The 17,243-nt window shown below is 42.2% G+C and overlaps 1 protein-coding gene across 8 annotated transcripts in view; it reads right to left on the bottom strand.

The window, feature by feature from the left end:
- Positions 1-17,243, bottom strand: part of NRXN3 (neurexin 3) — a 1,067,046-nt gene that overhangs the window by 766,236 nt on the left and 283,567 nt on the right. For all 8 annotated transcript variants that reach the window (XR_009460233.1, XR_009460234.1, XM_059723130.1 and 5 more), the window contains one exon: positions 9,006-9,125. Coding sequence is in view for 6 of the 8 variants with exons in the window: in XM_059723130.1 (XP_059579113.1) it covers positions 9,006-9,125 (120 nt within the window). In the remaining 2 variants the exon portion in view is untranslated. The remainder of the gene's footprint in view (positions 1-9,005; positions 9,126-17,243) is intronic.

Below are 17,243 nucleotides of genomic sequence, written 5' to 3'. Positions count from 1 at the left end.
AAAGTAATGATATAGTATCTGCTTACTGAATGACAGCCCATGTATAAAATGAGTTTCTGGGAGAAGTGGGAGAGGTAGGAGTTCAATTCAGTTCCTAACAGATATGTTTTGAAATGACGAATACACCAACACTCTTTTAGGCAATCAGAAGAGTGAGGCAGAGGAGTGAGTGGAAAGTGAAATCTCTGTTCCTTTATTGGGATGGGTCCTATTGCTCAGGGTTGTTAACACTTTATGCAACCGACCCTCCTGAAATGTATCCGAGAACCTCATTTGCCCCTTATCTCCCCCCACAGGCACAGGGACCCCATGCAACAAATGCAGGAAAGATGTGCTTGTAGGAGATAGACATACTTAGCTACCATAGGCAGAGGATCTACCATTTCCCTAACAAGAGAGATGGGAACTAGCACATACATTTGGAACTGATTTAAGGAGAGGATGAAAAGGAGGAAAGGTAGAAGAAGGTTGTTAATTAAGATGGGAGCAGGAGTGAGGTTTTCATTTAGTTTTTGGGCACATCCCTTTGATTTCTGAGCTCCCAAAATAGGGTCAGTACTGTAGAGTTTGTCAAGGAGACTAGATCCCTTCCCCTGGGATTTGCAGTCTAATCATCCATCTTTATGCTGAGTACCTCCTGCTTGGTGTGAAGTGCCCACAGCTGCCATTTAAACCAATGAGAAGTAAAGGCAATTAGGACCTAACCTGATCAAGCCTGGGGCAGACAAACAATTCAGACACTCTTTGAAATAAATGTGCTGTTTCTCAGTGAAACTGTGTTAATAAAAAAGAAAAGAAAAGAAAAGAATGAGAAATGAGGACGCAGTCATAAAAATGCATTAACATTCTTTCTACCGCTCCACACAAGGAAAATGGTCTCTCTCAAAGTCTGATATTTTGTTGTCAGTTGGTTCTGCTCAGCAGCATAGCAGGGGGTAACACACGAGCAGGCAACAGATGAAAAAGCTCCATTAACTTCAAACACCAAATTACCACATGGTTTGGACTGCACATCTCTGTGATAATTTTTAATTATGAAGTACAGAAAAATAGCTAATTATATTACATTTATAGTGCATTTAGTTATTTTAATAATTACCCTTAGTAATTACTATAGTATTGAGCCCATATTTATGTACTAAGAGAACATTGTACTTAGAGAACATTATTAAAGTTGTGAAGCCAAAGTTAGAAGCATCAGAAATAAGGTGACCATATGGACAGCCTTTATTCAATCCCTTGGGCATATGGATTGTGATACAGTCTTTAATTACATGGCCACACACTATTTTTTTTCTCCAGGGCTTCTGCCTCATTCAGTGCACAGGATGAACAGTGCTCAATTAATGAGCAGCTATTCAATATTTTGTTTTATCCTCATTGTTCACTGTGGGGCCCCAAAGCCTAATTTACTGCATATTAATCAAACAACCGCTCTAAAAGACAGAATTATTAATTTCCTTGCAGCCATTTCTGTAGTGCTCATCGCTATATGAATTTAGTTTATCTTTCCAAACCCCTTGTGAAGGGCAGGGGGATTATCCCCACTTATAGACGGGGAGTTGAGGAGTTAGGGTCATAAAAGGATACTTTTTTGCATTTTAAGCTTGGGTGCCACATTTGAGACAATGGTGATTGGACAGTGGAAGTGCTCTACACTGCACACAGCTACATACATTCAAAGAACAGTTCCCACTGGACATCTAGGAATGCTCATCATTTCTTTCAGTGGCAACCAGGGCCTCAAGTGGGGCCCTCAGAAAATGTGGAAGATGCAGGTAGTGGTCACCTGTTTCGAGGAACTTGCCCAGCATCACGTAGGAGTCTGGAAGAAGTAGGGATGGACTCCAATTTCTAGGGCAACATCAAATGTCTGTACCACAAGATCTTTCTTTCTCCTTCTGCAATGTCTTATCTCATTCACTATAGACCTCTCAACTTCTTCAGTAAATGAAGCACAGGTCCTAGGGCCAACGAACTGTTTTGCTATTTAGATTCATAGATTCATAGATGTTAGGGTCGGAAGGGACCTCAATAGATCATCGAGTCCGACCCCCTGCATAGGCAGGAAAGAGCGCTGGGTCTAGATGACCCCAGCTACATGCTTATCTAACCTCCTCTTGAAGACCCCCAGGGTAGGGGAGAGCACCACCTCCCTTGGGAGCCCGTTCCAGACCTTGGCCACTCGAACTGTGAAGAAGTTCTTCCTAATGTCCAGTCTAAATCTGCTCTCTGCTAGCTTGTGGCCATTATTTCTTGTAACCCCCGGGGGCGCCTTGGTAGCCAAAGCTACTATGGAGCTGAGGATGGCATCTCAAATTAAGGATAACAAAAAATTGTTTTTTAGATATATAGGGAGTAAAAGGAAGGCCCAGGGTGGAATAGGACCCCTACTAAATGAACAGAAGCAATTGGTGACGGACAGGGGGGACAAGGCTGAACTCCTTAACGAGTTCTTTGCCTCAGTGTTCCTAAGCGAGGGGCAGGACAAGTCTCTCACTGGGGTTGTAGAGAGGCAGCACCAAGACGCCAGACTACCATGCGTAGACCCTGAGATGGTGCAGAGTCACTTGGAAGAACTGGATGCCTTTAAGTTGGCAGGCCCAGATGAGCTCCATCTGAGGGTGCTGAAGGCACTGGCCGACATCATTGCAGAGCCACTGGCGGGAATATTTGAACGCTCGTTCAAATATAATTCAAATATTTGAATTAGCTCTGATTCATCCTGAGAGTAGATTTATCTTGTACACTGAATAAGACATGGGTCTTGGGGAGGAAACAGTACTGAGCACATAATTAAAACTGCATCAGATATGTAAAAAAGGCAACTTTAGTTCTGGCATTTCTTCTTTCTAGCTCTGGCAAGCACTTCTCTGTGTTTCACTCCATAATCCTAAAATAATTTTTAATGTAATTAACATCATTATCATGTTTTAACTTCCTAGTGCTTTTCAAAAAAATCAAACTGAAGAAACAGAGATTGTTTCTCTGTTTTGAATCCATTCCAATGTCATGAAACCAGTACTTATACAAAAGGATAGACTAGCGTAGTCTTTGTGATGTCAACTGTTACAGAACTTTTATGAGATTGGAATTGGAGAATGGAATAACATAATGACACCCCCATAGGTCACTAACAGCATGGGAATCCTAGACCCACTGTACAGACCTGTGTCAAGTGAACTAATCAAAAAAACTGAGTACTCAACGGGAGTGAGACACTTTGCCAGTGGGGTTCATAACATTTTCAGACAGGAAAGAATGTGAAACTTGGTAATCTTGGTTTCCATTCCAGGTTTTGAAAGGGAGAGTACTAGGAGGTGAACTCTTCTCTTGATTTTCCACAATTTTAGCTCCCTCAAATCTCTCTCTTCCTCATCCTATAACTGTTTGTCCCAAATACATTCTCCCTATCTACTGCCCTTCCTAGCCTCAGTCTACAGCTTCTTAGGCTTTTCATTCAGTTTCATTTTCCTTGCACAGGTATCCCTAGTCATCTCCTGAGTCACTGTCAAAGTCTCAAATACCCCAGTTCCCAATCTCTCGTCTTCCAGTCCCAAACTCCTTGCTCATCCAGTTCTAATTTCTCCCCAGGTCCTTGTCCCAATTCCACAGTCCTAGTTCCTCATCCAATCTGTCTCAGACAACCCTGTGGACTCTAAGTCCCACCCAAGCTTGCTCTCTTCATCCCTCATTCAATCTCAGTCTCAAGTCCTTGTCTCCTAGTCCCTTCTTGGGTGTTTACCCAGGTTCTTCATATAACGTGTCTCCATTCTTCCTCATTCCTCAATTCATTGTCAGATCTGAGATATGCTCCTCTCTCCAAACCATAGTCTCCTTGCTCACTAAATGTCTCCAGTGGCTTTCAGTCCCCTTGCCCATTATGTCTCAATCCCCTTGTCCTAGCCTGTTTCTTTACCTACAACCATGGCTTTTATCCCCTTTTTATGAGAAACAGGCAGATTTCTGTTTAGCTGCTACCTAGAGGTCATATGATTGCAGGAGAGAAAGGCACCCTGGTCTCAGTTCCAGCATCCAGTCTCACATTGGCCTGGTACAAATAGGAGTAACCATTAAGTTCAGTTTTGTGCCATAACTCTAAGCAAAAGCATGCTCAATAGCTCTACTGAGATGGTGCATTCCCAGTACTGTTATGTGCAGTAGTTCTGAGAAGATGGTGCTTATGAACAGTCTAATTGGCACTAGGGGCTATGAGAGGCATGAGCCCACTCAGGGTAGATATAATGTTCAAATCAACAAGCCCAGATATAATGCACCTCAGAATCTTGGGTTAAGGTTGCTAGGTAAGAAGGCTCTCTGAACTGCTAATGTTGTTTCTTAGAAAACTGGAAAAAAACCCAAAAGGGTTAAAGAACTGCAACTTTGGCTTTAATTTTTAAAAAGGGTAAAAGAAATGACACAGGGAAGTGCAGACCTGTTATCTTAAGACTAATTCCAGGAAACTGGAAGGTTAACCTGGGACTCTATCAACAAAGAATTTGGATATAAAATAATGAATTCTAGTCAGCATGGGTTCAAGGAAGGTAGGTCTTGTCAAACAAACCTGTGAGGGCTTTTTGGATAGGGTTCCTGTTTTTGACAGGATTACAGATATAAAGGCAACTGTATTGATAATACATTTGGATTTCTCTAAGGTATGTGACTTAGCACCATATGACATTTAGATTAGAAAGCTTCCATTTATAGAGCTAACAAAAGGCATCATAGATCAAGGGTCAGCAACATATGGCCCTTGAGATGGATCTGGGCCTGAGGAGCCACTGGATCAGGGCTACAGGCTGAGATGAACTGGTCTACCTTACTGGGAGGCTTTGCGTGCCTCATCCCCCTCCCCACCGTGGGTGGTAATGGCGGGGGTGATACAAGCTTCATCCATGAAGCTAAGCAACAGGGAGAAGCTGTGACAGCAGCAGCCGAGATAGAAGACACTGGCCTGCCTTGGACTCAAGCCAGGCTATTCCAGCCCACCTGCAAAATCCTTCTAACCAATGTATTAGATGGATTACTAACTGGCTCACTGACCAATATCAGGTGTACTTAATAAGGAGTGGGAGCCATTTCTAGTGGAGCTCCCTAATGATCTGATCCTGGTCCAATACTAATTTTATGATTATAAAAGATGATGTACAGTCTTTGTCAGTCAGGTTTGCAAATAACAGACAGGTTCCTGGTAGAGAATAATCTTAATTATTTCCTTAAAAGGTCTACAGTCCAATAAGATGTGCTTTTAGCATAGTCAAATGTAAGGTATTTTGGAGTGAGAAATGAAAACGGAAGCGATGACATGGAAAAAGTTTCTGGTGTCAGTATGGATAACTGTCTCAATATGAACTCTCATTGCAGTGGTGTAGCAAAAAGGGTTAATATGAGTCTTGGATGTTTAAACAAGAAGAATATCAAGTAGGAGTAGGGAAGTGATATCACTTCTCTACACAACACTGTCTAGTACATGTCTGACCAGTTCTTGTGTTCATACGTCAAGAGAAGATTTAAAGTAAGACCACAAAAATGATGAGGGGTTGGAGATTTAGTAGGTGGATAGTTATCAGAGCTGGCTGGGAGTTTTCTAGTGAAACATTTCTCCTTTAGAAAAATGTAGATCCGTTGAAACTGGAACTGTTTTTTGGGGGAAAGGGTTAATACTGACAAATATCTTGATTAAAATGAAAATTTGAAAAAGTTTCAGAACTGTCAAAACATTCCACTTAAACATCTTCAAAAGTAAAAGTTCCAGTTTGGGCTTGCTATGAATTCTCATTTTGAAACTTTAACTAAATTCACACTACAGGTAAATAAATGAAAGAGGACAAGCACTGAGTGAAATGAGATAGTCTTTCCTATTTTCTCTGGGATCTGACAGAAGTGACATTTGTTGCATGATTGGAAACTGATCTACAGCAGTGCCGTGACACATGTTTATGGCTGCAAAGCACTTTAAAAGTGGCCAATTCCATGATAAATTAATCCTCATCTAATGAGGATTCAGATGAAGGTGTTCCAAAGTGGAATGCTTTAGGTACCTTCTGTCAATCCTTGTGCATGAAAGCTCTCTCTTCCACCCCTGATGCTGTCTGCAGGAAGGGAAGGGGGAGAAGGGAGGGGGAGGCAGCTGTGGGCTGGGCTTTTTCTAGCCTAAGCTGAAGAGGGGAAAGGGGGCGGGTGAATTGGAGCCCCCTCCCCCGCTACCTCATGTGTTGTCTCCATTCAGCTTAGGCTGGGCAAGACCTGGCCCACAGCTCTCACCCTCTCCTTTCTCCCTACTCTCTTCCCATAGACAGCACCAGAGCTGTGGGGGGTGGGCTGGAGGATGCAGGCAGGCTCCTACCTTGGATCGACTCTGAAGTAGAGCTCAATTTCCTGCCCCCCCAACCCAACAGAAAACATCTGTTGGGTTGGGGCCAGGGGGCCACTCTAACTCATGGCACTTTCTGTGAAATGCCATGAGTTAGAGTAGGGAGCTGCATGTATATTAGTGCCCTCTACGTTCACCCTGCTGGACTAGAGTAATGGGAGGAACCTGTATGACTATAATGCAGAAGGCAGGAAACACATCTGGGGAGGCAATGGACAAAGGAGGCTTTGGGCAAGAAACCCAGGTAGTGAAAGGGGGAGACTGGGAGAAAGCTGGGGAACAGGATAACCAAAACTGATTGTGGGGTCTAGGTGAGCTGAGGAGAATGGGATAAAGAGCCAAAGAAGCTTAAGACATTATGTTAAAAGGATGATAATGCTGCAAGTCAAGCACTCCAAAGTGAAGCGATACCTTTACAATCATAAGCCAGCCACTGTGTTTTTGCAGAATGATATGCTTTCCAATTTCAGGATCACACACCCTTCTTTTTTTTCTCTTACAGAAAACATCCCTCATTCAGTGCACAGGATGTACCATGGCCTGGGGATAAACCATTCTGTAGCACCATAAGGAAGCCCCATAAGGAAATTAATAATTTCATTTTTAGAGCAAGGCTGTATGGTATTCATTGAATAAGACATGGGGAGAGGGGGATGATTCCAGATACTGAATAGATGTCTACTTCAGTAACTGCCCTCCATCTTGTGTACTGAAGGAGGCAGAGATGCTATGGACAAAATACTGTCCGCAAACAAGTAATTAAAAGCTGGATCAAGATGGATATGAGCAGGGGCAGATCCAGGAGCAGATCCAAAGGGGGCTACAGGAGCAGCAACCTATACTTCAGGGGTGGCTGCACCCCCAGCTCACAGACTCCTCCACCCCCTCCCAGTGGTACAGGCAAACCATGCCTCAGGGGATTTTTTTAAGTCAGTAAAGCAGGTGAAAATCCCTTCTTCCTTCCCCTTCATACTTAAAGACATGTCCCTTCTCCTCCTCTTTACCCAGCCCCTGCCTACTACTGCTGATTTCCTTGCTGCCCTGGGGGCTGGGAAGCTCTGGATTGAGACAGGCTGTGCCAAAAACAACAACAGCATCATGAGAGAGTAGTACCCTGCTCCTTGCCTGGTCCCCCTACCCATCTCTCCCAGCAGGAATAGCTCTGGTGCTTCCCTCACCCCGGGACAGTGGGGAAAGCAGCAGGGGCAGCTGGAAGAGAGGGAAGGGGAAAGGAGGGAGCACATGCCATTGAGCATAAATGGAAAGGTGGAGGGAGGGGGATTCACCTGCTTTGGGGAAATAAAGTCCCCAGAGGCTTCTGCAGTGTGGTCAAGTCCAAAAAAAAAGTGGGGGGAGGGAACTGCAACCACACCACTGAACCTCCTTTGGATACACTCCTGGATATGAAAAAGAGGCTAAATTTAGGTTGTACAGATCATTTTAAATTCTGGGTTTTTTATAACTTTTGAGTGCTTGATTTGACAATCACTGCATTTTTAAGAGATTTTGGGATAAACTATAGGGATCCGTAGGTACACGTGCTTGATTGTAATGGACAGCGTCTGCATTTGTTACACATAAGCTCAGCTTCAATACTGTTTTCTTTGTGCACGCCAGTTGGTAAAGCTAAGAGTTCCACCTAGTGGCCATTATTGAAAACCTCAGTACAAGATTTGTGGTGTTTGCCAGTGCAGTTTAGCATCATTAATTCATCTGTAGGCTAGAAATCAGAAAGCTCTCTCTCAAGTACAAAAATGCTCTTGTATATTGGAGGACTGATTGAACCTCCACCAGTTCTAGTAAGGAGCAGATGGATCCTCCTCTCATGTGTCCAGAAATCTTCATCTCTGTTTCTCCTCATAACATAGGATGCATATTTAACTTTAGTGATTTAGAGTGTAAGTGCACACATGATCAAATAGTTTGGAAGCCACCCATTTAGCCCACCTGTTAGAGATCATTTCATATCCTATTACCTGTCTTTTGGCTTTATGCTAACGTTTTTCTGCCAGACTGGCATTGGAACAAGACCTGGTTGAAGACAGAGCCAACCTATATCCTCCCGGTTCTAAAACCAGGATCCAAAATACCACGTAATGACCCTCTGCCTCTTCTCAGATGCTCCTCCGAGGTACCACAGAACTGGCACAGATCAATCTAGGCCATGGCTGAGCAACTCCATTTTGGTGAATGAAAGGCTGAGTGTTGCTGATTTTTAAACAGCTGCTTCTGGGATGCTATTGAGAGAACCCCAAATCTTATGACTTTAAGACTAAAAAATGCTTTTGAGTGTTAGTGTTGCCAACACTGTTCTTTTCATGCACACCATCATACAACATGGTTGTGTGGCTGTGAGGAATTAAAAGCAGAGACACACACTTACACCCCTCTCCAACAACTTCATCCCCACAATCTGTTCCAGGCTGCTGGAATTATCATGGAAATTGCCACCACTAGTTGAGGAGAAAAGAGCCCCAAAGAACTGCACAGAGCACAGAGACTGAATTGAGAGGAAAGGACAGAGGAGAGGCAGAAGGATGGACAAAAGAGACAAAAAGATGATGTGCCTGTGCTGAAAAGAGCCTGAAAGCAAAAGGAGATGAGACCTGAGTTACCAATAAACTGGACTTACCCTCAGCAACATCATCATCCACCATCAACTTGAGGCTTTTTCCTCGTCGCACCACCCGGACCGTGTGCCACTCATTGTCATTGAGTTTTTGCCCAGCATAGAGAGTTTCAGGTCCTTTGCCTGGGGATGGTGATAAGTACAAGAGTTAAAGACAGACCTTACTATATTGAAGTGCCTGCCTGATTGGGAGAGTCCACAAAATCATCCTGGTGTGATACAGTCCCTTGTTTATCAGCCATGAGGGAGGGACTGCTACTCCCCAGTTCTATCCCTTTCTCACCCAAACAGAATGGACTTCATTACCCACTCATTGCAAGAAGCATTTTTCCTTTGGGGCCCAGAGGGCACATTATCAAAAGGTGGATGCAGGGTTACACATCTTTCCTGCATCCCTAGAACTTGCCATTGTTGGTCTAACATTGTAGTGTATCACACTGAAAGAGACATATTGATATTGTGAATAGCTATGGCGTGAAACCAGCATCAAGCTGGAATTCTGTAAGCACTTCAATTTAGAACATTCACATCATTCCACTGGATATTAGAGTTTCTTTCAAACTGGTTCAGCTGGGTTTCCCAATGCTTATAAGGTATCATACACCAGGCTGGTTTCAGTTCACAGGTCTCCAACCAAGACAAAGCACTCACCAATTACTAGAGAACCTTCAGGCAGTGAGCCTGGCTACAAATACCCCCAGCATTTTTATTCCCCTGAATCAGCACTTTCCATCCAGGGAGGATCCCCCATAAAGAAAGAATAAGCACAACTCTCCTTACAAACAATGCTCCTGGAGGGAAAACAAGGCAAACAGCCACCCCTAAGTGTTCAGTTTCCCCCCACTTATTGTATCTGGCAGTCAACCTACTGAAATGTTAATTGCTTTTCAATCCAAAATCTTGTTCCTGTCAATTGCTAAGTAAAGAATTAAAGAGCAGTTTGTGCTATGTTAAGTGTATTTGCTATTTGCAGGTTAATCTTGACGTTATTTGATAGAGTTGTAGAAACAAACCCAGGAGTAAAATAGAAAAGGATGAAGCAAATTGGAATTTGGAACACTGATGAACTGTGGGAAAAGAAAGGGAAGTCCAGAATGGAGTTAGGGACAACCCAGCAGAAGCTGCTTCTTGTCAAGACCCTCTGTGCATCAGTGAAGCTGGGTGTGGATAGGCAGATCATTTGTGCATTTGTATTAAGTCCCAGAAAGACATATCCATTGTTTTCAGAAACACAATATAAATGAAGCAGTGAAAACTAAAACAGGAGACTGGCCTAAAAAAATTAATTAAGAGTACAGCAGCATATAGGATCTTATGGAGGGCTTCATGGGAGTGATGCAGTGCTCCAGCTAGACTCACCCTTAAGTGTCTTGATACAGAGTGCCTGGAAAGGCATCCCCAATACCCGCATCCCCACAAGTAGGACACATTGCATGAGGAGATATAAAGAAAGCTGATGTTCTGCAGGAAAGGGATAAAACCTATCCAAGAAGCATGCAAGATCTTCAGGATGTAGGCAGTCTTCATTTGCAACTTCAGCCTATTTAGCATTTCCCAATAGCTAGCTAAGATGGAGTACAGAGTCTCCTTAACACAGTCCCTGGTTTAGGACTCAATATATAAAGCAAGAAAATCCCATGGGTGGAGATTAAGCTGTGTTACCTTTGCTGCTGCCACCTTCTCAAAGATGCAAAAAATGTGCTACCTTGGAGTTCATGCTAGTGTAAAAAGGGAGCTTATCCCCTTTCAGAATCAAGTACCTACTGCCACCTCAAATGAAAGAAAAATCAGGGCTGTGGAATGAAAAGAGTAATCTTTTTCCATGGCTTCAAACCAGGGAATGATTCTCAAGAAAGGAAATGTTTGGTTAACAGTATGCAGATGATTTGTCTTTGATCAGGGTCACTTTCCTGTATCTCAACAAGTCCCAACTTGTGGCTGTATCATTCCTGAGTGACAGTCGAGCCTACAGTATAAAGGCAATGCAGACAGCCAGGTTACAAGCAAAGGGCCCAAACTGTGCTCTGTTTTAAACTAGTGTAAATCTAAGAGCATTCAGTGGAGTTGTGCTAGATTCCCATCAATTGGAGGGAGTGGGGGGCACACAATATGTTCTATAGTATGTATTATGAAATGATGCATTTGGCTGGTCAGAAAAGGGATTCTGCATGTGTCACTATACCAGATTCACCTGTTCCAATGGCTGCCTGGGGATATTACTACAGTTAAGATATATCTGTGGCCACGGATATTGTTTTTAATGGTATCCATTAAACATTGTACACAAACTATGAATTTCTATGTTGGAAGTAGAAGACAAAAGTTTTTGAAAGGCATAGCAGTACGTTTGAAGCTATCTAATATGCACCATTTATCACATTACATAATCTATGTTCCAGGTTTTTATTGCTGTTTATTACTGTCTTTGCAGATGCTATGCTATCTGTTGTATGTATACACAAGGGTGTTTCAGAAAGTAACAGCAATTTCAAAATAAAACCATTTTATCTGCAATAAGTAGGAAGCTACATAGTAGGAGGGAGTACTGATGGTGGCATTGTCCAATGCACCCATCATTTACAATTATGTAGAAAACCAGTGTGGTCCAAGAAATGATCACCACACACAGGATGGTTTTATTTTGAAATTACTGTTACTTCCTGAAACACCCTTATATAGGTATAAGGGCTGAACTGATCTTAGTCAACATAAATAGTCAAGTTGTTGTTTCAGTCAGAGCTGCACTCCTATAAAAAAAGTAGAGCACATTCTTAATCCACACATCTGCTCCCAAAATAGCTTCGGGAGTCAAAGCTGCCAGCTTTATTGGGACAAGGAAGCTTCACTCTTATTTGCCATACAAAGATGGCAAAGCCAATAATAATCCGTTTGGGTTCTATTCTGCCTCATGCTGCCTGTTCTGCCTATTGCCTTAAGCTGTCATCTTGGTTAAAACTGCAGCATCTTTAAAACAACTGGTGATATAAAGAAGCAGAAACACCCTAGCTGGCTTTTTCAATCAGGCTGGTTGAATTAACTGCAAATAAATGATCTGACAAATCAAAGCCTTTCTTCTGTCCCTGAACAGCTCCTAATTTATACTAATAGGTTTGTTATTTATAAGTAATCATCAAATTGTCTGGGCCAACAATTTTCAACCTAAATCTTGTTTGTATGTCACTTACTTTGACTGGTCATGCTCTGTGCTTGATCAATTTAGTGCTGCATCATTAGATGATTAAAAAAAGACCCAGAAAAATAATTAACAATGTTGTTCATTCATAAACCACCTGGTTTGCATATGGTTGTGGCTTTCCCTTAATAAGAGTACCTTAAGCCAATATCCCTTCACAGGGAAACCCATTGCATGAAGCAGTCAAGAATTTAAAAAACAAGCTTAATTAAACCAGGTATTTGAAATGCAAATGCATGATTAACAAATCCTGGCTTAGGTTTATTCAAACCAGCCCTAATTTCAGAACCCTAGCTGAAGCCAGTTGGTAGATTGACTTGCAAATGAGAAAAAAAAATGTAGACCCCTATTTTGCAACTGACAATAAATAAAGGCATTATGGCACTCATTTGGAGCCTCACTGACTTCAGCGTGGCTCTGTCCAACTATATGGATCACCTGCTACACTATCATGTACAGAATCTGGACCTTAAGCTTAATATTTATTCTAAGTGTGTGTGCTGTTATGACAGAGAAACTTCACTTTCAATTGCACTTAAAAGGGGACTTTCAAGGGGACATAGAAGCCTGTTATTTAGATGCTTCTGAAAGTTTTACCCATATTCATTCATGTAGAAAGGAGCAATTTTTCTTAAGGAGTTGACTATAATTCACTCCCCACCTGATATTCCATTCCTGTCTCAGTGACATCACAAATTATTGTGAGGCCAACAGTTTTGATCTCATATAAAAGAGCAGGACAAAAAAAACAAGGCACATGGACTGGGGAGGGAACCCCCCCAAACAATGCACTTCATCTCCCTATGCAACAAAAGCTGGCAATAAAAGAGAAGAAAAAGTAAGTAAACAGCAGCTAGGGAAGTTGAACTGCTGGAAACATTTTCTATTTATAATGTTTTGATGAGATGGCAGCTGGTCATTAGGCACTTTTTGCACATTACTTAATTTTTATGAGCAAGGACAAATAAGAGACAGAATGCTTAGCATCTAACAGGAAAAGGGCTATGTGAAGATTTGCATTAGTGAGAAATTAACCACTAAAAGGTTGGAATTTCATTGCCTTTAGGGCAAAACACAGTACTCCATCTCTGGTGCCTCTTGGTCCTTCGATGCATCTTCCTAACTTCTTCTAGGACTGATGACATTGTAGAACCATGAAGATCCAGGGGACAGGTGGTCTCCAGCTCTCCTCTTTAAACCTGAATGAAGCATCTTGTGGAAATTTCTTTCATACTCAGGGCAGGGCCAGCTGGCAATCAATCCTCAGTCCAGAGCAAATTCTTCTCACAGGGCTTAGAATCTGCTAATTCACAAATTCAAAGCAAGTTGGGGTATGGGGCCAATGCCTACTTAATGATGACTGCTACCTTGCTCAGTCCTTCCAACTCAGGTTTAATTGGGTTTAATTTAAACAACTGCAAAAGTAATGCCCCTAATGCACATCCCCCATCTTTTTAGAAATGAGAAGATTTCCATCAGACCTGCTCAGGAATCTCCCATATTTCTACATAAGTGGGATCCTATGGCCAATTAAGAAGGAGAGCCCTAGAAGGTAGGTGTGAAAGTCCCCAAAAGAGCCACATTAGACCAACAGAAAGAACAAACAAAGTAACTCAATGGCATACCCTCAGTCTTATCCATCAAACTGATTAATAGTCCAGAGACATGTATCCAGGCAGGAAAAAAGAAACAGAATCAAAGGGGAATTAAGAGTACAGCTCATCATAGACCAATCCATTTATATGGCTGATTAAAATAGCCTCCACAAAGCCAAAATCTGCCTTTCTTTTCTGGAAGAGGAAAAGGTCCAACACCAGCTAAGGTTCCTGGATCTCAGAAAAGACATCACAAAACAACAGGGATAGACTGATATGACTGAAGAAGGCTCCCTGTCACTGCAGAAATAAAGATATAGATTTGCTGTGTATTGATACATAAAGATTTTAGAGAAGACCCAGTAGTTAGACTGAAGAGGCACTGCATAGATTTCTGAACAGATGCTCTGCCACTTGTCTCAGCTTTCCTTGAGAGACAGCAGGGCCCAATACATATACGGCAACGTCATCTGAGAAATCAGTCAGCGTCCCAGAAATTAGACCATATTGAGAGTTTGCTTCATATTTGTACCTGAGGAAAATCAGAAAATATAGCTTTACTGATGGCAAAAAAGGTTATGTAACTTACATTAGTGAGTGTGTATCCATGGGTATGACAATGAAATGAGGGATCTGGTGTGCCTTTGGCAGCTTTTGTTTATATGAGGATTAGCCTGGACTAGTGCATCTACTGAGCTGACTTCCTCATTGCTGGTGCATTCCTGAAGACAGGAAGAGCCTGGATATGAGGAAATGAAGGGAGAGCAGGGGATGCATGCCTGAGACTATTAATGGGAAAGATTAAAACAAGATGTTTCACACTGGCTTGGTGAATTCTGCTTATTCAAATAGTTCGTCCCACCTTGTCCTTTAACCAGATTTCAGTAGAGGACTTTCTAAGAATGAAGGTCTAAGAATGAAAAAGATAATATACAGCTCCTCAGCTGGGGAGACTGGGGAGCTGGCAGAAATCATTCCTTAATATATTGGAAGAAGCAGGGAAGGTTTGAATGAAGTGAGCAGAAAGAGAAGAGTCCAGTGTAAAGACAAGAAGGACCCTAAATAACCTCCAATTCATTTGTGGAGCTACCTCACATCTAGCAAGCTACCTACAACAAGCCTATTCAACAACAAATGTCTGCAGCTGAATGTAAACAATCAATAAGAAGTTCCCTAGGGTATAATGATGAGACTTTTTAAAAATCCTGCAGCATTTCAGCTGGACAAAGCATGTTAGGTAGGCCTTTTCTTGAATGAGTCTGCTACCTACTCCAGGAGCATTGCTAATTGCAAGGGAGTTTAAGACTCTCAACACACTGCAGTTCTGTTTAAAGACACCAACCACATACACACACACTGGTTTTGCTCATATGCAGGTTATAGAACCCTCTTTGCCAAACAGGCACCGTATGCTATTTGAAAGCAAGTGGGCATACTTCCCATGCAGATGGTTTGGTAGCTTCATAGGCCCTTGGCCTCTCTTACCTGTATGCACCTTTCCATTTCTTCTTGCAGTATCATTGCCATACACTACTTCAGGTTAAATGATGCACAATTTTGATGTAGCAAGTCTTTTAGCAAGGAACAGCTATATTTACAGCTTTACAGAGTGTTTCTATCTGGAAATCGATAGTGTTCCACAAGATTTACACCAGTCTACCCAGGGGCAAAGTTCAGCTATTTAGATTCATACAGTAAAAGATGCCTTAATAATAGGTGTCCTAACAATCAATTAGACTTACAAGTGTAAATGGGACCCCCCCCCCCTCCCCCAGCAGCAAAAATAATCGTATACAAGTAACAAATTAATTCAGGGAATAAATCAAAATAGCACAACAGCCTCATTAGCTCTACCAGAAACACAGACTAAGCCCTCCCCCACCTCCTGCCCAACTAATGGTTTATGCTTAAGTTCAGGAAATTTCCACTCATTCTAATTTAAGCAGGCACTATATAAAAAAAGTTATACTTAGAAAATAATATATTCCTTATCCCCCCTACCTGCAAGTGAATACATGTAAGGTCAGACTATGACACTATTGCTTTTGTTTCAGTCTTCTTCACCAGTATTTTCAGGAGGACTATTCTTAGATGGCTATAGTAGTCCATTTGAATGAAGATGACCAAAATCAACCCCCCAGTCTGATGGCTAGATTCAAATTGGTTCCTTAGGTGCCTGAATGCTTAAGTAATAGGCACCATGCACCAGAAGAAATATCCAGTCTAAGCAGGTTAGGCACCTATGCATACTCAGTGAAGAAACTCTGGAAGCACCTAAAAGGAATTCAGGTTTGTACACTTGAAACGGAGAATAGGAAACAGTAGGTGCCCCTGATAGGCAATTCAAAAAATCCTAGACATATGCGACAAGAAACACCGGTAAGTGTGAAGTCCCACCTCTCTCAGAAGCTTAAATGCCTGTCATGCTGCAGGTCAGACATTTCCGTTCACTTGATACACAATAGTTAGCCTCACTTAGAGGATTGCTGTGCAGTGGTAGTGCCTTCCACCTTTCCCCAATGGCTTAGTGCTTAGAGTACTTGCCCAGGAAGTGGGAGACTTGGTCGCTAGGACCTCTTCATTTTCAGGGAATTCAAACTCAGTTCTCCCATTTTGCACCAGACTGAAGGGAGTACCTGTCACAACTCCTCCACTGGCCATCCATGATAGCAAAATACAGGAGGACACAAAGGACAAGCAACAGGGACTATGACTGTTGCCCACCGAGGAAGGACCTTTCCTGGGGTTATCCTGGCAGCAGGAACTGAAAGGTACTATTATGCATTTTACATTAGACAGTCAAAATCCCATACAGAAGTGCCATAACCAATAAGCAGACAAGGTTTTTTGTGATATCTGTTATTAGACTAACTAAATAGTTGGGGAAATTGTTCTTTGCAAGCTTTCGGGCACAAACACCCTTCTTCAGGCATGAGGAGACTCTTCAGGCATATAGATGTACCCACATGGACTACTTCTGAGCATGTACAGAAGCCCTACTATAGACATATGTGGACCTTTGCCATCCAAGATAAAGGCTCCTAATGAAGTGAGGCACCTAATGAGCCCTATGGCTGCTGGCAAAGGGCCAACACAAATCATTCTCTGGAACACAGTCAGCTAAATTCTGCCCAACTCTAACTCAGATGTCTAAGCACCAATGTCCATCAAGCCCTATGCTCTTAGGAACAAACACTGTATATTGTCTTCTAGTGAGAAAAGGACAGGTTTTTATTCACAAATTAATGGATGATTAAAAAGGACACAATTTGACTGACTGCATATATGCAAGAGATGAATTATATGTAGGCACTACAGTTTGACTATCCAATTTGGATGAAATGTAAGACTAATGGTATGCCCTACTGAGTTTACCCCAATTTACTCAATGCTACCATGTTTGAATTCGTTTCACTTCAAGGGATATTTAAACTACCATCTCCACATTAATAT

This window comes from Alligator mississippiensis, chromosome 2 (assembly GCF_030867095.1).
Source record: "Alligator mississippiensis isolate rAllMis1 chromosome 2, rAllMis1, whole genome shotgun sequence".
Taxonomy (NCBI): domain Eukaryota; kingdom Metazoa; phylum Chordata; order Crocodylia; family Alligatoridae; genus Alligator; species Alligator mississippiensis.
The sequence above is the reverse complement of the archived record's forward strand: the minus strand, read 5'-3'. Positions and strand labels throughout refer to the sequence as shown.